The 26279-nt window shown below is 40.1% G+C and overlaps 1 protein-coding gene across 1 annotated transcript; it reads right to left on the reverse strand.

Annotated features, from left to right (window-relative positions):
- Window positions 1–887: 887 nt before the first annotated feature.
- LOC136400308 (guanylate-binding protein 1-like) lies at window positions 888–26279 on the reverse strand. The gene is made up of 10 exons (XM_066376730.1): window positions 26088–26279; window positions 22865–22992; window positions 21879–21988; window positions 21260–21456; window positions 13346–13588; window positions 12066–12346; window positions 3093–3305; window positions 2580–2682; window positions 2153–2343; window positions 888–1038 (listed from the first exon to the last, which is right to left on the reverse strand). Exons 1-10 carry the CDS (start codon window positions 26275–26277, stop codon window positions 922–924), a joined length of 1773 nt encoding a protein of 590 aa, XP_066232827.1. The 5' UTR covers window positions 26278–26279; the 3' UTR covers window positions 888–921.

Consider the following 26279-nt stretch of genomic DNA (forward strand, 5'->3'; position numbering starts at 1 on the left):
TGGTCTTAGAATGGTTTCTCAGCATAGATATTTTTGGGAAAACAGCTGTATTATGCTTGCTTGCTTGCACTTTGCATGATTAGTACATGAACACGTGGCAGAGCCTTGTGTGTATAGTCTATGTAAGGCAATGGGTGCTTTCTCTTGGTGCGGATTGCTTGCTCACTACTGTGAGGGACCATTAGGCAGATCACTTGCCTGCCTGTTTGCCTTCCTGCCTGTTTTTCCCCCTGCCATTGCGAGAATCTAATAAATGGGAATGGCCTAGCACTTTCTGGCTCCACAGTTCATCTACCCTCTGCCCAAATCCAATGTGAACCTGCCTGGCCTCGAACACCAGCATTACAGAGATCCTGTTCATATTTTGTTGGATTTCTACCTAAGTATTTCATTTTTAAAAAACAGCTATTGTGAGTGGTATTGTTTTTTAAATTTTGGTTTCTAATTGTTCATTGCTTTTATACAGAAATACAGTTGAAAATTGATTTTTGCATGTTGACCTTGAATCTTACAACCTTGTTAAACTCACTTATTTGTTCCAAGAGTTTTTTATTCCCCCTGTGGACACCCTGGGATTTTTCTATATGGATAATGATGGTGTCTGAGAATAAAGACAGTTTAATTTTATTCTTTCTGACCTATGTGCCTTTTATTTCTTTTTCTTGCCATATTGTACTTAGCTTTGCAGTATAACACTTAACACCTGAGGAGAGACCAGGCATCCTTGCTTTGTTCCTGAGTTGGGGCAAAGCATTCAGCTTTTCATCATGAAATATGTGAGGAGGATTTTGTGTAGATTCCTTTTATCAGCTTTAAAAAGGTCACTTTTTCTTAAGTGTAGTGACATTTTTCCGAATTCTAAAACTGCTTGAGTTATGCCATGGGTAAAGAGTGTCCAGGAAAGCTTTATTCCTTAGGTTTTTAGCTTAAGATACAGCTCATCTGACTGTTCTTCAGCTTATCCTTGAGATCTTCTATTTCATTCTGAAGTTGTGTGCTCTCCTGTTTGAATCCTTCCTTTAGTAACTCCTTCTGTTCCTAAAAAGGGACAAATAAAGAGTGAACAAATAAACTATAGCAGTAAGCAAATCTCTAACTTCTATCTACATGTTTCCACATTCATAGTTTTTTTTTTTTTTAATTTCTTCTTGAAATTCTCTCCACCATTAATTTTTGTTATATTTTCTCTTGCGCATCCTAGTTCCATGATTACTTTCGCTGAGCCTCCTTTAGCTAAGAAAGACTTTTGGCTTATGCCTTCTGATATATTGATGAGCTTAAGTTACAAGTCTTGATCTTTTATCCCATTTATTCTATACAGTCTTTGTGAGCAATCTTAATCATATGCTTGCTTTCAAATGTTATCTATGCATTATTGACTTTTTTATACAGACACATATACAAAGAGACTCTTCTATACACATGAAAAATACAAACACATAACAAATAAAAAGTTCTCAAAATCAAATGAAATATCTGAATCTTAGATCAGGGAATTTCATTTAAGCCTCCATGGCTTGGTGGCAAGGGTAGCAGGATATAAGTGAGGATATCAAAATTCCAAACTGCCCATGCTGTATTTATGCACATAATTTACTCCTCAACCTGGGAGTAAGGCATAGAAAGCAGTCAGGAGTGGCAGACTGATACAGGTGTGAGAGTTAAGGAGTCTTTCTGCTCTTAAATTCCCTTAGAACTAGAGCCAAAGCAGGAGTCACAGAAAAAGTTATCTTAAATTCCTATAAGTGGTGAAGATGACTCAGATGTCTTACCAAGCTGTGTGACCTTATAAAAGTTATTTAATCTTTTCTGAACCTGTTTCTTCTCCTAAGTCATAGGGACATAGCAGTTCTTGCTTCATATAATATTAAGAAAGAGATACAGATAAGACACTTTTTGTAATGCCTAGCTGATAAGTTACCATTGACCAAAGAATATACTGATAAAGGACTGGATGTGATATAAATGCAAAAATAATTTTAATAACCAGACATAGGCAGGAGCCAGGTGAGGCAATCAGACAGGGATTGAAAAGTGTATGTAGGCAAGCAAGGTCCTCCTGGGCTTCATCTTCTAACAACCACACAAAGAGATCAGGGAGAGTGGAGAAAAAACAGAAAAAAAGAAACCTCAAGGTGATGTAATGAAATACCTGAAGTTTCAGATCGAGAACCCTCTCGTGCTCTGCCATTAGCTGGGCCCTCTTCATCTCTATCTTCTCAGTCAATTGTCGTAGGTGTTCCTGATGACTCTTTTCTTTCTCTTCCATCATCTGCTGATTCTTCCATTGCATCTTCTTCAACATTTTTGCTGCAGCCTCTGCAGACTCAACTTTCACACACTCTTACAAGAGGAAATGAAGAAAAATTCATGTGGGTGACCATGCTGCTTTTTCTTTCTTGTAAACTTACCAATTGCTGTTGCTGCTGACTGTGTATGCCCTACTCTGAACTGACTTCAGCTAGTTAGAGGCATCTTTGTTCACATTGCTCTAGTTTAAGGACCTCAAGATCACCCAGCTAAATTGTTTAAATTTTAAAAGCTTTTGAGGCTATCTAGTCTCTTTACTTGCTCCTCACCTTCAATCTTTCTTTCGTTTTCTGTGAGGGTCTGGTCTGTCTGTAGAATTACATTAATCACAGACTCCTTGGACTTCAAGTATGTCTGGAGAATTTCTTCACTCTAGGACCCAGAGAAAGCAAATTAGTAATAAGAAATAGCTGTAAGTGCTTATTCTTATTTGCCCACCATACATTCCTCTAGGAATTGCTTTTCTTGGCCCTGCTGCATCTGGTGGTCATGGTGCCCAGTCACTGGTGGGTGCATTCTCCAGGTTGGCCAACCATGGCATCCTATGAAGCAGGGTCCTTTGTGGGATTGATATAAATATAAATAGACAGTCTCTGTTCTTTGACTGAAGGCTCCAGTTTTGGAGCTGTTGGCCTGTGGTCCCATGTGGGGTGAGCCTGCTGGGGAAGGAAGCCATCAGGGAGAAAGTAGACCCAAGGAGAAGAGGAGCAGGGAAAATGAGAGTGAGGGAAGTGTGGGGTTGAAGGGAGCAATGGACAGAGAGACAGATAAATGTTGGTTACCTGTATTGCCTTCCTGGATTCCCGAAGGTACTTTTTCTTTAGCTCTTCCATCTTCTGGTTTAATAAACGATAACCTCCTGGTTTACAATAGATTCCTTGCTTTATATTTTCTTCTAGAGGATTGAAAATATCCTTAAGTAAAGCTGAGCAACGATCTGATGATGCTTTCACATTCTGTTTACAAAAGTCATCACGCTTTTTTTCTAGCTGGGCCTTTAATGTGAAAATAGGAAATAAAAACAGTGGAGAGAAGATCTTATCTTGACCTCAGAATTTTTAAAAAGACTTCTCAAAAACTAAATCTGTGACCCTTATAAAAACTTTCAGGCACCTCCACTTTCCTCCTGATTCTGTCTGTCTATTGAAGTCTCTTTCTCCTTGGAGGTGAAGTTCATGGCAGAGATTGCTAGCTTTATGTTAGCATTTACTTTGCCTATCTGCTGGTCATAGTGGGCCATGGACTTTTGCACTGCAGATGTATTCTTGGTCTGGGCCAAGGCTAGGGTTGCATTCTCCATGCAAAACATTTCCCCATTGGCCCTGGCCGGTTGGCTCAGTGGTAGAGCGTCGGCCTGGCGTGCAGAAGTCCCGGGTTCAATTCCCGGCCAGGGCACACAGGAGAAGCGCCCATCTGCTTCTCCACCCCCCGCCCCTCTCCTTCCTCTCTGTCTCTCTCTTCCCCTCCCGCAGCCAAGGCTCCATTGGAGCAAAGATGGCCCAGGCACTGGGGATGGCTCCTTGGCCTCTGCCCCAGGTACTAGAGTGGCTCTGGTCACAACAGAGTGACGCCCCGGAGGGGCAGAGCATCGCCCCCTGGTGGGCAGAGCGTTGCCCCTGGTGGGTGTGCCGGGTGGATCCCAGTCGGGCGCATGCGGGAGTCTGTCTGACTGTCTCTTCCCGTTTCCAGCTTCAGAAAAATACAAAAACAAACAAACAAACAAAAAAACCATTTCCCCACTGATGACAGCATTGACCTAGGTCAGCTTTGGTTCTAGATGATGGCATTGACCTCGGCTCTCTACTCCTAAAAATACTTCTTTAAAAATAAACTTCTTCATCCAAAATTGGACTAATGATTACATCAGAATAAATGTGACTCAATGTAAGTCTTCTCAAGATAACAAAGGCTACATATTTCTTTGTTTTGGGGTATAATATTAAATTAGTCTGATGACAACAAGCATGTAATATGATTAGAAGCTCTGATTGTTAGCTATATGTCTATAATTAAATTATGGAAAAGATGATTAGTTTATGGATAAAAGAAAAATGTTTCTCAAAACTTTGAGTTGATGGAGCCACCAGCCAGGCAGCATTCAGTTCCTGAAGGAGGGAAAATGGCGATAGAGTAGGTGGACGATACAACTCCCACTTCCCAGAATCAAAGTGGATTACAACTTAATTTAGGAATAATAATCTTTAAAAACCAACTTTGAACTAAACTAAAAGGAATCTATAACCAAGCATCACCAAAGAAATCACACTGGGCTGGTAGGAAAGGCAGAGATGTGGAAAGGGCTGTCCTGCTCCCAGGAGTGAGAGGTGGCCGGAGGGTATCTCATGGTGGAGTGGGTTGCACAGAGAGTTGTGGGTCCTCAGCCACAGGACAGGAACCCCATCCTGGAGCCCCAGAGACTAGAGGGGGCATACAGACAGTATTTAGCTGAAAGAAGAGCCAGGTTACAGTTTGCGAGAGGCAGACAGAACTCTCAGACCCAGGCTCCATCTTAAAGGGACCAAGTAGAAAACCTTGTTCACAGCCACTTACCCAGGGCTCCGGTAGCAGGGAGCACCGAGAGGACTGGCGTTGCGAGAGGAGAGTGTAGTCTCAGGGGCACAGGGAGAGACAGTGGGGGACCTGTATTGGGTCACTCCCCAAATCTAAAGTAACCATTCTTCCTGGAAAAGCCAAGCCAGCAAAGGGAAGAAATTACCCCACCCACCAGAGGCTCTCCTGCTTCAGTTAGTGCAGAGAGACACTTAGAAGCAGGGGGGCGCATCAGGGACACAGGTTTTGTGTGCTGAGGTCTGGGTTACATGACCCCCCAATCTGCTGAATACCCTCCTAAGGGCGGGAGGTCCTGGCTGCCCCGGTCCTTGGCCTGTGTGGCGGTGGAGGGTGGAACCTGGAGAGGCCTCCCATGCACCCATGTGAGGTGGTACCCTGTGGGGCGAGGTGTCCTCTACACTGGTGTGGGGTGGACGCCAGCAGGGTGAAGGGTCTCACACCCATGGGGTGTGGAGCCTGGCGAGGGATCTTGCCTGCCCGCAAGGTGCAGAGCCCAGTGAGGCGAGGAGTACCCCACACCCATGGAGCAGCCCAAGCTGCAGCCCGTGAGTCCATGCCAGTGCCGGAGTGCCTGAAGAGGCGGAGGAAATGGGGGACTGGCGGAAAGACTACTCTTCAGGAATAGAGAGGCCACACACACTGGCCAAGAGTAGATAAAAGCCAGCCTAGGAGTTTAGCTGATATTTACAATGGCATAAGGGCCCAGCAGAAGCAGCCACAAATTCTGGATGACCTGTAGCTCCAAGGAGGTTGCTAAGGGTGAGTCAGAAGCAATGACCCCCACTGGTCTGCACCAGGTTTCAGCCATCGATGTCCAAAGCTGGTATATCCTGCAGCAAGATACGGAAAGCATCAGCTCAGGACCTAACAACCCTAGTTAGAGTGGTATCTTAAGGAAAAGCTCCTCACATGTGACCGAGCTAAGGCATAGAAAACGCTGTTACAAACAGCAAAAAAGGGCAGTAGAAGCAGACAGCCCACAGCAGAATACTAACAGTTGAAGCCAATTAAAGAAGATCCAGAAACAACACAACTGAAAGCTGGAGGCAGACAACACCAACGTTATATTCAGCTAACTACAAAAACAACATATCCAAAGGAGCAATGTACAGAGACAAAATGGGAAGACAGAGAAATGCAATTCAAATGAATCAACAAGAGAAATCCACAGAAAAAAATAAACAAAATGGAAATAACCAAGATATCAGATGCAGAGCTTAGAATAATGGTTGTTAGGATGCTCAAGGATCTTAGAGCAACAATAGTTGGACATAACAAGCACCCAAACAAAGAGATAGTAATCATCAAAAAAGACATTGAAATCATAAAAAAGAATCAGACAGAAATGACAAACACAATATCAGAAGTGAAGACTACACTAGAAGTAATTAAAAGCAGGCTGGATGAAGGAGAGGATTGAATCAGCGATTTAGAGGACAAGATAAGTGAAAGGTCAGAAACAGAACAGCAAAAAGAAAACAGGATCAAAAAGTCTGAGGAAATTCTAGCCTGACCAGGCGGTGGCACAGTGGATAGAGTGTTGGACTTGGATGCAGAGGACCCAGGTTCGAGACCCCGAGGTTGACAGCTTGAGCATGGGCTCATCTGGTTTGAGCAAAGCTCACCAGGTTGGACCCAAGGTCACTGGCTTGAGCAAGGGTTTAATTGATCTACTGTAGTCCCACAGTCAAGGCACATATGAGAAAGCAATCAATGAACAACTAAAGCGCTGCAACAAAAAAATTGATGATTGATGCTTCTCATCTCTCTCCATTCTTGTCTATCCTCATCTACACCTCTCTTTGACTCTCTCTATTTCTGTAAAAAAAAAAAAGTCGAGGAAATTCTTAGAGAGCCCTGTGACAACATAAAGAAAAACAACATCTGCATAATACACGTTCCTGAAGGAGAAGAGAAAGAACAAGGGATAGAGAACCTGATTAAAGAAATCGTAGCTGAAAACTTCCCTAAATTGATGCAGGAAAAAGTCACACAAGTTCAAGAAGCACAGAAAATCCCATTACAAAGGAGCCCAAAGAGACATACATCAAGACACATCATAATTAAAATACAAAAGCAAAGAGATAAAGAAAGAATACTAAAAGCTGCAAGAGAAAACAGTCAACCACCTACAAAGGAGCCCCCATAAGGATGACATTTGACTTTTCAACAGAAACACTTGAGTCCAGAAGGGAATGGCAAGAAATATTCAAGGTAATGCAGAACAAGAGCCTACAACCAAGATCTTTATCCAGCAAGGCTATCATTTAAAATAGAAGGAGAAATAAAAAGCTTCCCAGAACAACACCCCCCCCCCCCAAAAAAAAAAAACCCTCAAGGAATACATTACAACCAAATCAATGCTGCAAGAAATGTTAAGGGACATGCTGTAGATGAACAAAGTTGAAAAAAATCAAGTAAAAGAGGAATGTAGATTTAAAGAATAAAGTGGAAATAAACAACTACATATCAATAATAACCTTAAATGTAAATGGATAAAATGCTCCAATCAAAAGACATAGGGTAGCTGCACAGATAAGAACAAAGGACCCGTACATATGCTGTCTAAAAGAGACCCACCTCAAAACAAAAGATACACATAGACTGAAAGTAAAGGGATGGAAAAAATATTTCATGCAAATGGAAATGAAAATAAAGCTGGGGTAACAATACATTTATCTGACAAAATAGACTTTAAAACAAAGGCTACAGTAAGGGATAAAGAAGGTCACTACATAATGATAAAGCAATCCAAAAGGAAGATATAAATAACCATTATAAATATCTATGTGCCTAATATAGGAGCACCTAAATATATAAAGCAGATTTTGATGGACATAAAGGGTGAGATCAACAGCAATATTATAATAGTAGGGGATTTCAATACCCCACTAACATCACTGGATAGATCTTCAAGAAAGAAAATTAACAAAGAAACAGCAGCCTTAAAGGACACACTAAAACAACTGGATTTAATAGATATCTTCAAAACCTTTTACCCTAAAGCAGCAGAATAAACATTTTTTTCAAGTGTGCATGGTACATTCTCTAGGAGAGACCACATGTTAGGACACAAAACAAGTTTCAGTAAATTTAAGAAGATTGAACTCATATGAAGTATCTTCTCTGATCACAATGGCATGAAACTAGAAATCAACTACAATAGAAAACTGAAAAACACTCAAACGCTTGGAAACTAAACAGCATGTTTTCTAAATATCTAATGGGTTAACAATGAGATCAAGGAAGAAATAAAAAATTTCCTTGAAACAAATAGAAATGAACATACAACAACTCAAAATTTATGGGATACAGCAAAAACAGACCTCAAAGGGAAGTTCACAGCATTACAGGCATACCTTAAGAAGCAAGAAAAAGCTCAAATGTACAACTTGATCCTGCATCTAAAAGAACTAGAAAAAGAACAGCAAGTAAAGCCAGAAAAAGTGGATGGAAGGAAATAATAACGATTAGGGAGGAAATAAATGACATAGAGGTTAAAAAAACGATACAGAGGATCAATGAAACCAAGAGCTGGTTCTTTGAATAGGTAACAAGATTGATGAACCTTTAGCCAGACTCACCAAGAAAAAAAGAGAGGGAATCCAAATAAAATTAGAAATGAGAGTGGAGAAGTAACAACTGACACAGCAAAAATACAAAGGATCATGAGAAAATACTATGAAAAGCTGTCTTCCAAAAAATTAGACAACCTAAGTAAAATGAACAAATTCCTTGAAACATAGAATCTTTCAAAAATAAATCTGGAAGAATCAGAAAATCTAAATAGACCAATTACAACAAATGAAATCGAAACAGTTATCAAAAAAAAAAAAAAAAAAAAAAAAAAACTCCCAACAAACAAATGCCCTGGTCCAGATGGCTTCACAGGCAAATTCTACCAAATATTTAAAGAAAAATTAACTCCTATCCTTCTCAAGCTATTTCAAAGAATTCAAGAGGAAGGAAGACTTCCAAGCTCCTTTTATGAAGCGAGCATAATTCTGATTCCAAACCAGGCAAAGACAATACAAAGAAAGAAAGTATATGCCAATAATCCTGATGAATTTGATGCTAAAATTCTCAACAAAATATTAGCAAACTGGATCCAGCAATACATGCAAAAAATCATACATCATGATCAAGTGGGATTTATTCTGGGGAAGCAAGGCTGGTACAATATTTGCAAATCAATCAATGTGATTCATCACATAAACAAAAGGAAGGAGAAAAATCACATGATAATATCAATAGATGCAGAAAAAGCATTTGATAAAGTCCAGCACCCATTTATGATCAAAACTCTCAGCAAAGTGGGAATACAGAGAACATTCCTCAACATGATAAAGGCCATCTATGACAAACCCACAGCCAACATCATAATCAATGGGTAAAAATTAAAAGCAATCCCCTTAAGATCAGGAACAAGGCAGGGGTGTCCCCTTTCACCACTCTTATTCAACATCGTTCTGGAAGTCCTAGCCACAGCAGTCAGACAAGGAGAAAAAATAAAAGGTATCCAAATTGGAAAAAAAGTAAAACTATCATTCTTTGATGATGATGTGATACTGTACATAGAAAACCCTAATGTCTCAGTCAAAAAACTTCTGGACCTGATATATGAATTCAGCAAGGTGGCAGGATATAATATTAATATTCAGAAATCAGAGGCACTTTTATACACGAACAATGAAGTGTCTGAAAGAGAAATTAAGAAAACAATCCCGTTCACTATTGCAACAACAAAAAAATAAAGTACCTAGGAGTAAATTTAACCAAGGAGGCTAAAGACTTGTACTCGGAACATTATAGAACATTGATAAAAGAAATCAAGAAAAATACAAACAAGTGGAAGCATGTACTATGTTCATGGATAGAAAGAATAAACATTATTTATATGTCTATATTACCCAAAGCAATTTATAATTTTAATGCAATTTCAATTAAAATACCAATGACATACTTCAAAGATATAGAACATATATTTCAATAATTTATATGGAACCAAAAAAGAACACAAATAGCCTCAGTAATCTTGAAAAAGAAGATTAAAATGGGTGGTATCACACTTCCTGATATCAAGTTATATTACAAGACCATGGTATTCAAAACAGCTCAGTACTGGTGTAAGAACAGGCATATAGATCAATAGAACAGAACGGAGAACCCAGAAATAAACCCACAACTTTATGGACAATTGATATTTGATATTTGACAGAGGAGGTAAGAGCATACAATGGAGTAACGACAGTCTCTTTAACAAATGGTGTTGGGAAAATTGGACAGGTATTTGCAAGAAAATGAAACTAGACCACCAACTTACACCATTCACAAAAATAAACTCAGAATGGATAAAAGACTTAAATTTAATTTGTGAAACCATAAGCATCTTAGAAGAAAACATAGGCAGTAAGCTCTCCGACATTTCTCATAGCAATATATTTGCTGATTTATCTCCACAGGTAATGAAATAAAGGACAGGATGAACAATAGGACTATATCAAATTGAAAAGCTTTTGTACAGCTAAAGACAACATGAACAAAATAAAAAGAGAAACCACACAATGGGAGAACATATTCACGAATATGTCTGATAAGGGTTAATAACCAAAATTTATAAAGAACTTGTAAAACTCAACACCAGGAAGATAAACAATCCAACCAAAAAATGGGCAAAAGGAATTAATAGACAGTTCTCCAAAGAGAACATACAGATGGCCAATAGGCAGATGAAAAAATGTTCAACATCACTAATCATTGGAGAAATGCTAAGTAAAACCACAATGAGATACCACCTCACACCAGTCAGAATGGTGCTGATTAACAAAACAACATATAATAAGTGTTGCGAGGATGTGGAGAGAAGGGAACCCTCCTGCACTGCTGGTGGGAATGCAGACTGGTGCAGCCACTGTGGAAAACAGTATGGAGATTCCTCAAAAAATTAAAAATAAAACTACCTTTTGACTCAGCCATCTCACGTTTAGGAATATATCCTAAGAACACCAAATCACTGATTCAAAAGAAGAAATGCACCCCCATGTTTATTGCAGCATTGTTTACAACAGCCAAGATCTGGAAACAGCCCAAGTGTTCGTCAGTGGTCGAGTGGATTAAAAAGCTCTGGGACATATACACAATGGAATTCTATGAGGCCACGAAAAAGAAGGAAATCTTACCTTTTGCGACAACATGGATGGACCTGAAAACTATTAAGTGAAATAAGCCAGGCAGAGAAAGAAAACTATCATCTGACCTCACTCATTTGAGGAATCCAATGAACAATATGAACTAAGAAACGGAATAGAGACAGAGTTGGGATCAAAGAGACCAGAAGGGAAGTGAACAGAGGGAAAGGGGCTGAGAGGATGGGATTAGAGAAGGGAAAGAGATTGGTGAAATTATATTTACATAACACAGTGTTATAGAGAGCAGATTAAAGCAAATCCTGGTGGGAAGGGGGGAGGGTGTTGGAGGGAGGCTGGCAAGTGGGATGATGGGGGAAACATGGATGTAGGGGGATGTATTCAGTGGGACACTTGAATCTATGTAAATGCAATAAATTAAAATCAATTAAAAAAACCACAAAAAACCCCACTTTGAGTCGATCAAACTAAAATTGCTCATTAAAATAATAATGGTTTTTTAAAAGTTTTATTCTTTTTTTAAAGAGAGCAAGAGAGGGAGATAGACAGAGGTAGATGGGAAAAGAGAGAGATGAGAAGCATCAACTTTTAGTTGTAGCACTTTAGTTGTTCATTGATTACTTTCTCATATGTGACTTGACTAGGGTGCTTCTTCTGAGCCAGTGACCCTTTTCTCAAGCCAGCTACCTTGGGCTCAAGCCAGCGACCTTGGGCATCAAGCCAGTGACCTTTGGGCTCAAGCCAGTGATCATGAGGTCATGTCTATGATCCCATTCTTAAGCTAGTGACCCTGTGCTCAAGCTGGTTAGCCCGCACTCAAGCTGGATGAACCTGCACTGAAGCCAGTGACCTTAAGTTTTCAAACTTGGATCCTCGGTGTCTCAGGTAGACACTCTATATACTGTGCCACCACCTGGTCAGGCTAAATCATTTTGAAGTTTGGTAAGAGTTTTTTCTCTCATAATAAATACCCTTTTTTTTCTAGTAGTACTTTGCTTTCCGAGACCCTAACCCATATTGACATAAAAAAAACCTTACTGCTAATTCCTTTTGAAATAAATGGTCTACATCTTTGAAGGAATTCTTCATGAAGACTTCAATGGCCTCTTTCTCAATGGCCCTGTGCAGGTCCAGCAGCTCCTGGAGTGTTTCTGTGGGCAGCTGCACCTTCTGACCCATCTGCTGCTCATAGTGGGCAATGGCCTTTTGCACTGCGGCCGAGTTCTCTATCTGGGCCAATGCCAGGACTGCGTTCTCCATGCAGGGCAGCTCCCCACTTCGGATGGCCTCGACATAGCTCAGCACCATGCTCTTCAGTCCTACAAATAGAGAACAAATGGTAGTGTTTGTAGTAGCTAGGGTAAGGAAGCAGTCTATTCTGTGTCAATCTGATGATACCTTTTACCATTCATTTGCCTTACAACATCAATGTCCTCAGCATCACTTGGAAGCTTGCTAGCAATGCAAATCTCAGCCTCTATCCCAGATCCACTGAATTAGACCTTCCCGGCAAGATCCTTGGGTAATATGAGCACATATCAAAGGGTGAGGACTTCTGTTCTGGATACCACAGACCTGTGTTTATTGAGTGCATGTACTTTATTCCAACCCCCATTAGGAGAGGAAATGTACCCCTCTCATTTATGTCTCTATCATCAGTGCTGGTCCATGGCAAGTATTTGTAATATCAACATTTGTGAAAAATTAAAAAAGAGTCTTCTATTTTATTTATTCTAGCAGAACACTGTCCAATAGAACTTTCTGTGATGATATATGTGTCCTCTATATGTTGTGCAGTGTTGAAGCCATGAGCCATGTGTAGGTATGAGCCCTTGAAATATAGCTGTATAATCAGGATTTTAAATTTTCTTTAAGAGATGTGGGGGAGGAGCAGAAAGCATCAACTCATAGTTGCTTCTCATATGTGCTTTGACTGGCAAGCCCAGGGCTTCAAAGCAACAGCACCAGCATTCCAGGTCAATGCTTTATCTATTGTGCTACCACAGGTCAGGCAAATTTTCTTTAATTAATCTACATTTAAATTTAGGTACCCACACTTATCTAAGAGCTACTATATTGGATAGTGCAGGTCCAATGTACAAGGCCAATTTTAAGCAATAGAGCTCGTTTCTTTGTCCTTTCCTATCTTTTCTCAATCAAGAAACATGACTAATAAAATCTATTAGAAATGTTGTGTCACCCAGAGTTTACCAAAATAATAGTAAAAGATTTGCATCTTTCAAAGTTGAACTAGGTGGATGTTATTCCACCTTCCTTTCGTCTCAACACTGAGAGTAAAGACTGGAAAGAGTACTCACGAGGTCCATTGACCTCGATGCCTCCTGGAAGAGTTTTAATTTTGGAATTGTTAAAGATGTAGGAACAGAAGACTGTAGCTTGTTGCACGAATTTGCAGTTCAGCTCATCATCCTGGAGTGTCCCAAGCTGGTCTAGCTTCTCCCAGTCAGTGGGCAGATTGAAGATAAAGCATTTCCTACTTGGGAAGAACTTCCGGATACAGAGTCGAGATACATTAAAATTTTTATCTTTTTGACTGGTACCTGGGGAAAAATGAAAAAGAACTTGCTTTAATATAGGGGCTTGGAAACTTTTTCTGTAAAGAGCCAAAGAGTAAATAAGTAAAAAAGGCTTTACAGGTCAGGTAGTCTCTTTTCCAAGCATTCAGTTCTGCTATTGTAGCATGAAATCACCCACAGACTATGTGTAAATGAATGAGCGCAGCACTAGTCCAGTAAAACTCAGTTAAAAGACAGCTAGCAAGCTGTATTGACTATCATTTGCCTGTGGGCCATAGGTGGACAATCCCAGGATTAATGCACTCTTTATTATTTATTTTTATTATTAATTTTAATGGGGTGACATTGATAAATCAGAGTACATATGTTCAGAGAAAACATCTCCGGTTATTTTGCCATTTGATTATGTTGCATACCCATCAGCCAAAGTCAAATTGTCTTCCGTCACCTTCCATCTGGTTTTCTTTGTGCCCCTCCCCTCCCCCATCCACCTCTCCCCCCCCCCCCCCCGACCCCGTAACCACCACACTCTTGTCCATGTCTCTCTTTTTTTTTTTGTATTTTTCTGAAGCTGGAAACGGGGAGAGACAGTCAGACAGACTCCTGCATGCGCCCGACCGGGATCCACTCGGCACGCCCACCAGGGGTGATGCTCTGCCCACCAGGGGGCAATGCTCTGCCCCTCCGGGGTGTCACTCTGCTGCGACCAGAGCCACTTTAGCACCTGGGGCAGAGGCCAAGGAGCCATTCCCAGCGCCCGGGCCATCTTTACTCCAATGGAGCCTTGGTTGCGGGAGGGGAAGAGAGAGACAGAGAGGAAGGAGGGGGGGTGTGTGGAGAAGCAGATGGGTGCTTCTCCTATGTGCCCTGCCGGGAATCGAACCCGGGTCCCCCGCATGCCAGTCCGACGCTCTACCACTGAGCCAACCGGCCAGGGCCTTGTCCATGTCTCTGAGTCTCATTTATGTATGGAATCATAAAGTTCTTCATTTTTTTTTCTGATTTACTTATTTCACTCAGCATAAAGTTATCAAGGTCCATCCATGTTGTTATAAATGATCCAATGTCATAATTTCTTATGGCTGAGTAGTATTCCATAGTATATATATATATATACCAAAGCTTTTTAATCCACTGACTAACAGACACTTGGGCTGTTTCCAGATCTTCGCTATTGTGAACAATGCTGCCATAAACATGGGGGTGCATTTCTCCTTTTGGAACAGTGCAATAGCGTTCTTGGGGTATATTCCTAAAAGTGGAATAGCTGGGTCAAAAGGCAGTTTGACCTTTAATTTTTTGAGGAATCTCTATACTGTTTTCCACAGTGGCTGCACCAGTCTGCATTCCCACCAGCAGTGTAGGAGGGTTCCCTTTTCTCCACATCCTCTCCAGCACTTATTGTGTTGTTTTGTTGATGAGTGCCATTCTGACTGGTGTGAGGTGATAGTTCATTGTGGTTTTAATTTGCATTTCTCTAATGATTAGTGATGTTGAGCATTATTTCATATGCCTATTGGCCATCTATATGTCTTCTTTGGAGAAGTGTCTATTCATTTCTTTTGCCCATTTTTTATTGGATTGTTTGTCTTTCTGGTATTGAGTTTTACAAGTTCTTTATACATTTTGGTTATTAACCCCTTATCAGACGTATTGTCGAATATGTTCTCTCATTGTGTAGTTTGTCTTTTTATTCTGATCTTATTGTCGTTAGCTGTGCAAAAGCTTTTTAGTTTAATTTAATTCCATTTGTTTATCCTGTCTTTTATTTCACTTGCCCGTGGAGATAAATCGGTAAATATATTGCTATGAGAAATGTCGGAGAGCTTACGGCCTATGTTTTCTTCTAAGATGCTTATGGTTTTACGGCTTACATTAAGTCTTTTATCCATTTTGAGTTTATTTTTGTGAATGGTGTAAGTTGGTGGTCTAGTTTCATTTTTTTGCAAGTAGATGTCCAATTTTTCCAACACCATTTGTTAAAGAGGCTGTCTTTACTCCATTGTATGCTCTTACCTCCTTTGTCAAATATCAATTGTCCATAAAGGTGTGGGTTTATTTCTGGATTCTCTGTTCTGTTCCATTGATATATATGCCTGTTCTTATGCCAGTACCAAGCTGTTTTGAGTACAATGACCTTGTAGTATAACTTGACATCAGGAAGTGTGATACCTCCTGGTTTATTCTTCTTTTTCAAAATTGCTGAGGCTATTCATGTTCTTTTTTGGTACCATACAAAGTTTTGGAGTATGTGTTCTATATCTTTGAAGTATCTCATTGGTATTTTAATTAATATTGCATTGAATTTATAAATTGCTTTGGGTAATATAGACATTTTAATGATGTTTATTCTTCCTAACCATGAACACAGTATATACTTCTACTTGTTTGTATCTTCCTTGATTTTTTTTAATCAATGTTTTACAATTTTCCGAGTACAAGTCTTTAATCTCCTTGGTGAAATTTACTCCTAGGTACTTTACTTTTTTTTGGTTGCAATAATGAAGGGAATTGTTTCCTTAATTTTTCTTTCTGACAGTTCATTGTTGGTGTATAAAAATGCCTCCGATTTCTGAGTATTGATTTTATTTATTTATTTTTATTTATTCATTTTAGAAAGGAGAGGGAGAGACAGAGAGAGAGAGAAGGGGGGGAGGAGCTGGAAGCATCAACTCCCATATGTGCCTTGACCGGGCAAGCCCAGGGTTTCGAACCGGTGACCTCAGCATTTCCAGGTCAATGCTTTATCCACTGTGCCACCACAGGTCAGGCCCTGAGTATTAATTTTATATCCTGCCATCTTGCTGAATTCATTTATCAGGTCCAGTAGTTTTTTTGACTGAGACTTTAGGGTTTTCTATATACAATATCATATCATCTGCAAATAATGATAGTTTTACTTCTTCTTTTCCAATTTGGATGCCTGTTATTTCTTCTTCTTGTCTGATTGCTGTGGCTAGGACTTCCAGAACTATGTTAAATAAGAGTTGTGAAAGGAGGCTCCCCTGCCTTGTTCCTGATCTTAAGGGGATTGCTTTTAAGTTTTGCCCATTGATTATGGTGTCAGCTGTGGGTTTTTCATAGATGGCCCTTATTATGTTGATGTATGTTCCCTGTTTTCTCACTTTGCTGAGAGTTTTGATCATGAATGGGTGCTAGATTTTATCAAATGCTTTTTTTGCATCTGTTGAAATTATCATGTGGTTTTTCTCCTTCCTTTTGTTTATGTGATGAATCACATTGTTTGATTTGCAAATATTGTACCAGCCTTGCCTCCTCAGAATAAATCCCATTTGATCTGATCATGGTGTATGATTTTTTTAAATATATTCCTGGATCCGGTTTGCTAATATTTTGTTGAGGATTTTAGCATTTATATTCATCAGGGATATTGGCCTATAATTTTCTTTCTTTGTGTTGTCTTTGCCTGGTTTTGGAATCAGAATTGTGTTCGCCTCATAAAAGGAGCTTGGAAGTCTTCCTTTCTCTTGAACTTTTTGAAATAACTTGAGAAGGATAGGAGTGAGTTCTTTTTTGAATATTTGGTAGAGTTCACTTGTGAAGCCATCAGGCCCAGAACTTTTCTTTTTGTGTGTTTTTTGATAACTGTTTCAATTTTATTTGTTGTAATCGGTCTGTTTAGGTTTTCTGATTCTTTCAGATTGATTTTTGGAAAATTGTATGTTTCAAGGAATTTGTCCATTTCGTCTAGGTTGTCTAGTATTTTGGCATACAGTTCTTCCTAGTATTTTCTTACAATATTTGTATTTCTGTTGTGTTAGTTGTTATTTCTTCACTCTCATTTCTAATTTTACTTGAGTTCTCTCTCTTTTTTTCTTGGTGAGTCTAGTTATAAATTCATCAATCTTGTTTACCTTTTCAAAGAACCAGGTCCTGGTTTCATTGATTCTCTGTATTGTTTCTTTAGCCTCTATGTTATTTATTTTCACTCTGATCTTTATTATTTCCTTTCTTCTACTACCCCTGGGATTTACTTGCTCTTCTTTTTCTAGTTCTTTTAGATGGAGGGTTAAGTTGTTTATTTGAGCTTTTTCTAGCTTCTTAAGGTATGCCTGTAATGGTATGAACTTCCCTCTCAGTACTGCTTTTACTGTGTCCCATAAATTTTGAGTTGATGTATGCTCATTTTCATTCGTTTCTAGGAATTTCTTTACTTCTTCTTTGAAGTCATTGTTAGCCCATTTGTTATTTAATAACATGCTATTTTGTTTCCAAGTGTTTGAGTATTTTTCAGTTTTTCTGTTGTGGTTGATTTGTAGTTTCAATATATTGTTATCAGAGAAAATGCTTGATTTGATTTCAATCTTCTTAAATTTGTTGAGACTGCTTTTGTGCCCTAACATGTGGTCTCTCCTAAAGAATGTACCATGCACACTTGAAAAGAATGTTTATTCTGCTGCTTTAGGGTGAAAGGTTTTGAAGATATCTATTAAATCCAGTTGATCTAGTGTGTCCTTTAAGTCTGCTGTTTCTTTGTTTATTTTCCTTCTTGAGGATTTATCTAGTAATGTTAGTGGGGTATTGAAATCCCCTGCTATTATAGTATTGCTATTGATCTCACCCTTTATATCCATCAAAGTCTGCTTTATATATTTAGGTGCTCTTTATTATGTGTGTAGATATTTATAATGATTATATTTTCCTGTTGGATTGCTCCCTTTATCATTATGTAGTGTCCTTCTTTATTTCTTACTGTAGCCTTTGTTTTAAAGTCCATTTTGTCTGATATAAGTATTGCTACCCCAGCTTTTTTTTATTCTCATTTGCATGAAATATTTTTTTCATCCTTTTACCTTCAGTCTACGTGCATCTTTTGTTTTGAGGTGTGTCTCTTGTAGACAGCATATGTAAGGGTCCTGTTTTCTCATCCACACAGCTACCCTGTGTCTTTTGATTGGATCATTTTTCTGTTTACATTTAAGGTTATTATTGATATGTAGTTGTTTATTGCCATTTTATTCTTTAAAGCTGTATTCCTCTTTTGCTATATTCTTTTCCCCCTTTGATCTGTTTACAACAGGCTCCTTAGCATTTCTTGCAGCATTGATTTGGTTGTAGTGAATTCCAAGAGTTTTTTTTTTGTTTGGGAAGCTTTTTATTTTTCCTTCAATTTTAAATGATAGCTTTGCTGGATAAAGTAGTCTTGATTGTAGGTTCTTGTTCTGCATTACTTTGAATATTTCTTGCCATTCCCTTCTGGCCTCAAGTGTTTCTGTTGAGAAGTCAGATGTCATCCTTATGGGGTCTCCTTTGTAGGTGATAGCCTTTTTTTCTCTAGCAGCCTTTCATATTTTCTCTTTATCACTTAGCTTTGGTATTTTAATTATGATGTGTCTTGGTGTAGATTTCTTTGGGTTTCTCTTTAATGGAGTTCTCTGTGTTTTTTGAACATGTGAGACTTTTTGCTGCTTCAATTTAGGAAAGTTTTCAGCTATGATTTGATTGAACAAAGTTTCAATCCCTTGTTCTTTCTCTTCTTCAGGAACCCCTATAATGCAGATATCATTTCTCTTCATATTGTCACAGAGCTCTCTTAGAGTTCCTCAGACTTTTTGAGTCCTTTTTCTTTTTTCTGCTCTGCTTCTGTGCCTTCATTTATCTTGTCCTCTCACTTTCTGATTCAATCTTCAGCTTCATCAATCCTGCTTTTAATTCTTTCCATTGTGTTCTTCAATTCTGATATTGTATTTGTTATTTCTGACTGATTCTTTTTTATTATTTCAATTTCCTTTTTAATATTTGCTATCTCTTTATTTAGGTGTTCATAATGAACATCTATTGTTGTTATAAGCTCTTTAAACATCCTAACAATCATTATTTTAAACTCTGCATCTGGTAATTTGGTTATGTCTGACTCATTCAGGTCCTTCTCTGGGGATTTCTCTTGATTCATTTGGGTTGCATTTCTCTGCCTGCCCATTTTGTCTGTGTATAAGAAGGGTTTGGCCACTGCAGTCCAATGCGTGTTGCTTCTGTGTTCCCTAGATGTGGTCAGCAGGCCCACCACCCCCTCTGCCACTGCTGCCTAGGGCGTTGGGGTATGGATGTTGCTGGTGTCGGCCTGCTGCAGCTTCGCTGTGGTTTCCGCCTCTCCTCCATGGGAGGGGATGTGTTCACTTGTCTGGCTCTACAAACATCAGCCAGTCTCAACCTTCACTCTGCTCCTGTGGGTGGCATTGCATGCTACACATGGGCCACAAGCCTCGGCACCAAGTTCAGGGGTGAGCACCTTTGCCAGCTGTGGGTCTCTGTTCCTGGGCTTCTTTCGCTCCCACAGTCAGAGCCAGCTCGCGTGTCCGGCCGCAAGCCTGGCTCCATGGCCTGGCAGGGCTGCAGGCATGTGCTCAGCTGCGGATCTCTGCCTATTCCCTGGCTCCTGACTTTCCCCCTCAGGCAGGGTTGCTGGCGGGCCTGCAGCTGGGCCAGACTGCTTTCAGCACCCCCTCCACCCCCACCGGGCTAGACTGATCTCACGCTGGGCCTCAGGGGTGGCCGGCCCAGCTTCCACCACCAACAATGGAACCACTCTTCCGCATCCCACTGCCTCCTGCCCTCCAGCAAGCCCTCAGCATTGTGGGTGAGGGTGCTTCAGGACAGACCCTAACACTCCATATTGTAGTCCTGAAAGCTCCCTCCTTCTAAGCGGCTCTGCTCTGAATGCCGTAGGAGAGCTTGTTTCGCTGGTGTCCTGCTTCCCTTTGCTGGTATTGTTGGTTCCAGGGGAAATATTCTCTTCAGATTTGGGGAGTGACTCAGCCCAGGGGTTAGGGTGGCTGTCCCTCAAAGTGTTTCTCCCTGTGCTTCATAGATTACACTCTCTTCCTGCTACTCCGGTCCTCTCCTCTCTTCCCGTTCCCCAGAGCCCCAGGTGGGTGGTTGTGAAAGAGGGTTTCTGCACCATCCCTTTAAGAAGAATCCTGGGTCTGAGAAATCTGTCTCTCACAAACAGTATCCTGACTTCTTTTGCAGCTAAATACTGTCCATACGCCTCTTCTAGGCTCTGGGGCTGCAGGCTGGGGCTTTGTTCCTGGGGCCCAGGTCCCTCCCCTCTCTGCTAAACTCTCTTCCTGCCATGTGAGTCTCTCCAGGCTGCTGTTCACTCCGGGGAGCTGGGCAGCCCTCTCCACGATTCCGCTTTTCCTACTAGTCTCAGTGTGGCTCCTTCAGTGTTCTTTGGTTGAAGAGTCCTCTTAATTTAGTTCAAAGTTGGTTTTTCCAGATGATGGTTCTTAAAATTAAGTTGTAATCCACTTTGATTCTGGGAGTTGTAAATTGTTACATCCACCTACTCCATCGCCATGTTGCCGCCGCCTAATGCACTGTGCTTTAATCTAGTTTTTTTTAAGTAAATGTCCATTCTACTCCATAGTCTTTGGTTAATTTTAGCATCACAAGCCTTATGCAGGGAGCTAAAATTAATCTGACCATAGCACAGGGGAAGGTGAAAGACAAAGAAACTTTTTTTTAGAACAGAGGAGAAGGTAATTCAAAATCAAATCTATCAATTCAGATAGTAAACAAGCATTGATTTTTAATAATAATCAATTATTATTATCAATTCCACTGAGAAGTGGAAAACTGTAAGTATAAGAAAGCTACATAGATAAATTTAAAAAAAAGAGAAAGTTTCTAGTGTCTTGACATTTCCAATGATCACTTCTCAGTCCCCTTTACCTTTCCCAAGTTTGAGTGAATTCTGCAGGTACTCATCTGCTGAGATAGGTTTTCCATTTGCTTCCAATTTCAGGGAAAAATCCCTCAGTGTCCACACAAAATCTGGAAAGAAGCTCACAAAGTCAGCTGAATCCTCAACCTGTTTTGCAGCAGGTGAAGAAGTTGCCCTTATTCGATCTGTCAGCTCTGTCACATAGCTGAGTAACAAACTAAGGAAAAGTGGTGTAAAAGAACATTGCCCCTCATCCTATATTAGTCCCACATATTCAAAACCTTTGTTTTTAATCCCAGTGTCAATTCTTCAATAGGTGCATAAGATCCTCCTTCTGCCCTTAAAGTATTTTAAGATTTTATTTATTTATTTTAGAAAGGAGAGAGAGAGAAAGAGAGAGAGAGAAGGGGGAGGAGCATCAGCTCCCATATGTGCTTTGATCTGGGAAACCCAGGATTTCGAACCAGAGACCTCAGCATTCTAGGTCAATGCTTTATCCACTGTGCCATCCCAGGTCAGGTGAATTATTTTTTATACTTCATGTTTTTGTGCTTGTTTCACCAGGACTCATACTCAGGCAGCTCTCCCCTCTGATTCTGATGCTCTACTGGACCACAAAAAGGATACTGCAGTTGGTCCATGGCCTGCTGGTTGATGTTCCCCACGCTATTGTACACAAAGGTGCTGCTCAGCAGTATTGCCAGGGCAAAGATCCAGGAGTCATTTTGATTGTCACCCTAGAAGTCAGAACACATTTGGATCAAGATTATGTTTCATTTTCAGGGCACTTTCCAGGTCAGCAGTAGTGAAAGGATGCTTATTTAATATGGGTGGTGTTTTCTCTTTAGATTAATGACCTATAATAGAAAACCAAATCTAAATGAAAATGATTGTTAGTAGGACTTGGACTTTGAATAGTTTTCTGATGAGTATTTTTGGTTTACACTGATTCTCACTAGTTCCTCTTGAATTCACTGGCAGATCATTGCAAAACAAATTGTCAAGGTTGGTGTGTGTTCTAAGGCTTAAATGTAATTTTAAGTTAATTTTATCTATGTTTTAACAGAAAAATTGACTTATTTAAGGGTAAGAATACTAATAGCTATTTTACTGAGCAATTATTATGCACCTAACGCTTTCCATTCTTATTAAATATTCAAAACAATACTGTGAGGCAGATTGATTGTTTACATCTCTTTTACCAATCAAAGTTGAGTTTAAAAGAAGTGAAATAATTTTCTAAGGCCACTGTGTTAATGACAGAGTTTAAATTTAAACAACAGTACAGAACTTCTGAACATAAATCCTTAACTGCACTTCTCTGCATAATAAAAGTCATGACATGGATTTTGTTCATACTGCCTTTACGCATCTGGTTTAACTGGCTTATAGCCTATTGTTAAGAATTAGAAAACTATCTATTGACCACCATGCTCTTCTTCTAGGATTCTGACTTGTGAATGTTTTCCTAACCCTTGATTGCAAAACTTGGTTTCAAAGCATGTAAACAGAAATGAAAAAACATTACAGTTCAGTGCAAATTCTTATTTGAATAAAAATAAGAAAATCCAGAGATGAGGGGCTTGTCCCCAAATTGAATCTTCAGTACTTACCTTCTCTACATCCCCCAGGCCCTCAGTGTCAAGCAAAACTAGTGTGAGGTTTGGCTTCTTAGGATGAGGTACACACCACATCCAGATTCCCTTGGTGTGAGACTGCACTGTGGAGCCCAGAGAGAAGCCTGCAGGGGCAGTGGAGATAAGAGGGAGTGGAGTTTTAATAGCACATGTGTCTGGAAATTGAGAGAAAAGTTAACATAATCAAGGGAAGGAGAGAGACCAAAACCACAACCAGTGTTAATCTTAATCTTATAATCAGAGAAATAGGGAAATTTGAATATCCATTACATGAAAATATTCAACACCTTTTTTTTATGATAAAAACAATCAACAAACTAGGACTAGAAGGTAACTAACTCAACATAATAAAAACCATACATGAAAACCTTCAGCCAAGATCACAATGGTGAATGACAGAAAGCTTTCCTCCTACAAAAATTCACCAACATATTTCAAAGAGCTACATGTAAAAGCTAAACTTGTAAAACTCCTAGAAAAAAAGCATAGGGGAAAAGCTTCATAATACTAGATTTGAAATAATTTCTTGGTTTTGACATCAAACACATAAGCAACAAATGTAAAATAGATAAATTGAATTTTACAATTAAAACTTTTTTTTTTTGAATTTTGAAGAGTTTTATTGAAGGAGGAGATTTGTTAAATATGCCGGCCACATATGACTGACATGGGGCAATTGCAGACCCAAATTGTGCATGTGAGTATATTTCAGAGGCTGGTTATATACCCTTTGACTACATACAGGTGGGGGTTATGACAGCATGACACAATCATTAACAAGATTAACATTGAACAAGATTTACGTTACATTAACAAAATTAACATTTGTTTAGGGGATTTACAGAAAACATTAAAACTTTCAAGGTAATACAGTCAAAGACATTCACAGATTGTTTCAGTATCTATCTCTCCTCCACGTTAATCTCAGGATTCCAGGAAGGGAGGGAGAGCTAAAATCAGTGTAGGGTGGTATGTTAATTCTGCCTCCTATTGAAAAGGAACACAATTAAAACTTTTTTGATCAACAGAGTTTAATAGGTATCCTATGGGATGGGGAAAATATTTCTTATTCAGGAATCTTCTAAGTGATTGATATCCAGAATATATAAAGAAGTCCTACAGTGCAACCCCAGAAAACAAACCAATTAAAAAATGAGCAAAGGCTTCAAATAGACATTTCTCCAAAGAAAATATACAAATGCCAATAAACACATAAAAAAATGATTCACCCTGGCCAGGTCGCTCAGTTGGTTAGACCATTATCTGTCTTAACAGGCCAAGGTTGTGCATTTGATCTATGGTTAGGGCACATTTAAGAAACAAGCAATGAATACATAGATAGGTAACAAGTTGATGTTTCTCTCTCCTCTCCCTTTAAAATCAATCATTAAAAAAATTAAAAAGATGATTAACATCACTAGTCATCAGGGAAATACAAATTGAAACCACAATGAAGTACTATTTCACACTGATTAGGATGACCACTATCAAAAAACAAAATAACAGGACCTGGCCGGTTGGCTCAGTGGTAGAGCGTTGGCCTGGCATGCAGAAGTCCGGGTTCGATTCCCGGCCAGGGCACACAGGAGAAGCGCCCATCTGCTTCTCCACCCTTCCCCCTCTCCTTCCTCTCTGTCTCTCTCTTCCCCTCCCGCAGCCGAGGCTCCACTGGAGCAAAAGATGGCCCGGGCACTGGGGATGGCTTCTTGGCCTCTGCCCCAGGCGCTGGAGTGGCTCTGGTCGCAACAGAGAGACGCCCTGGAGGGGCAGAGCATCGCCCCCTGGTGGGCAGAGCATTGCTCCCTGGTGGGCGTGCCGGGTGGATCCCAGTCGGGCACATGCGGGAGTCTGTCTGACTGTCTCTCCCCGTTTCTAGCTTCAGAAAAATACAAAAAACAAAACAACAACAACAAAAACCAACAACAAAACCCCCCCAAAATAACAGGTGTTAGTGAGAATGTGGAGAAATTAGAGTCCTGTGTATTTCTGAGAGAAATGTAAAATGCCACCGTTACTGTGAAAAACGGTATGACAATTTATCTCTTTTTTTTTAAAGTGAGATGAGGGGAGATAGACTCCCATATGCACCCCCACCAGGATCCACCTGGCAACCTCTGTCTAGGGCCAATTCTCCAATCAGTGGAGTTATCCTTAGTACCTGAGGTGGACACTCGAACCAATCGAGCCACTGGCTGTGGGAGCAGAAGAGAAGCTGTGGGGGGGAGGGGAGGGGAAGAGAAGCAGATGGTTGCTTCTCCTGTGTGCCCTGACCGGGAATCAAACCTGGGAGTTCCACACCCTGGGCCAACACTCTGTCCACTGAGCTAGCTGGCCAGAGTCACAATATGCTGATTTCTTTAAACAAAATTAAACATAAAGTTCTAGAAAAGGAATAAAAATGTATGCTTTTAAAAAGGGAAATAAAGGCAAAGTGGCAGGAGACAGTGAGTTGCTTCTTTCAGATCATAGTAAAGATAAGAGCATAAATGTAGACTGAAAGTTAATTTCGATATTACTCCCCATCTCTAACTTTTTCTCCTCGCATCATCATTTTCCCAATAGAGTGCGAGCTCTACATTGATCAGGTGTCCCCAATTCGGCTTTCCTGTGAAGTGGGACACTCCTGCTTAACAGCAGGGCTGGCAGCCTCTTCGAGACTACTCTTGAGGCAGCTATGAGGATTTTCTACTTATTGGTATCGAGACTAACTGCCACTGGAGGAAAGACACGACTGACACACAAGTTAGTTGCAAGAATCACACAGACAGTTTATTACAGCCTGGGTACAGCTTAATGGGGCCCCATCAGCATGCTCCTCTTGGCTGTCCTTGGTCAGAGCGGTGTGGAGACAGTCCACGTACAACGTTGGAGTTTGGATGACTGACTGACTACTGTGGTTCAGGAGCCCCTTCTAAAAAACATTTGCATGTAGCACCTCTTGCCATATGGTTATTGCAAATCACATAAACATCTGGCTATTGCCAGGGTTCACTCTTATTACTTCTTTGCACTCCTTGATTGGTTGTTCGCCCAACACATAAATATTTTTAGTTTCACTTTGTATTCATTTCAACTATTGACAAATTTTCCCATCAATATTTCCACAACTTATTTTCCTATATTTACTGTAACAACCATCCTGTGCTGAGAGTGTGGATAGACAGAAGGGACTCAGCAGAGCTTTGCTGGTGTCACTCACCCTCCTTCTTCCCAGCCAGCTTGTTCATCAGGTAGGATTTGCCCGTGCGGTAGAGACCCACGATGGCCACCACCACAACAGGCTGTCTAATGCCAGACAGGATCTTCAGAGCTTCCTGATTAACTGTCAGTTGCCCTTTAGTGTTCTCAATGAGGCACACTGGGGCTGGCATGTGGCTCTCTGAGGCCATGT

Source organism: Saccopteryx leptura, chromosome 3 (assembly GCF_036850995.1).
Source record: "Saccopteryx leptura isolate mSacLep1 chromosome 3, mSacLep1_pri_phased_curated, whole genome shotgun sequence".
NCBI classification, from domain to species: Eukaryota; Metazoa; Chordata; class Mammalia; order Chiroptera; family Emballonuridae; genus Saccopteryx; species Saccopteryx leptura.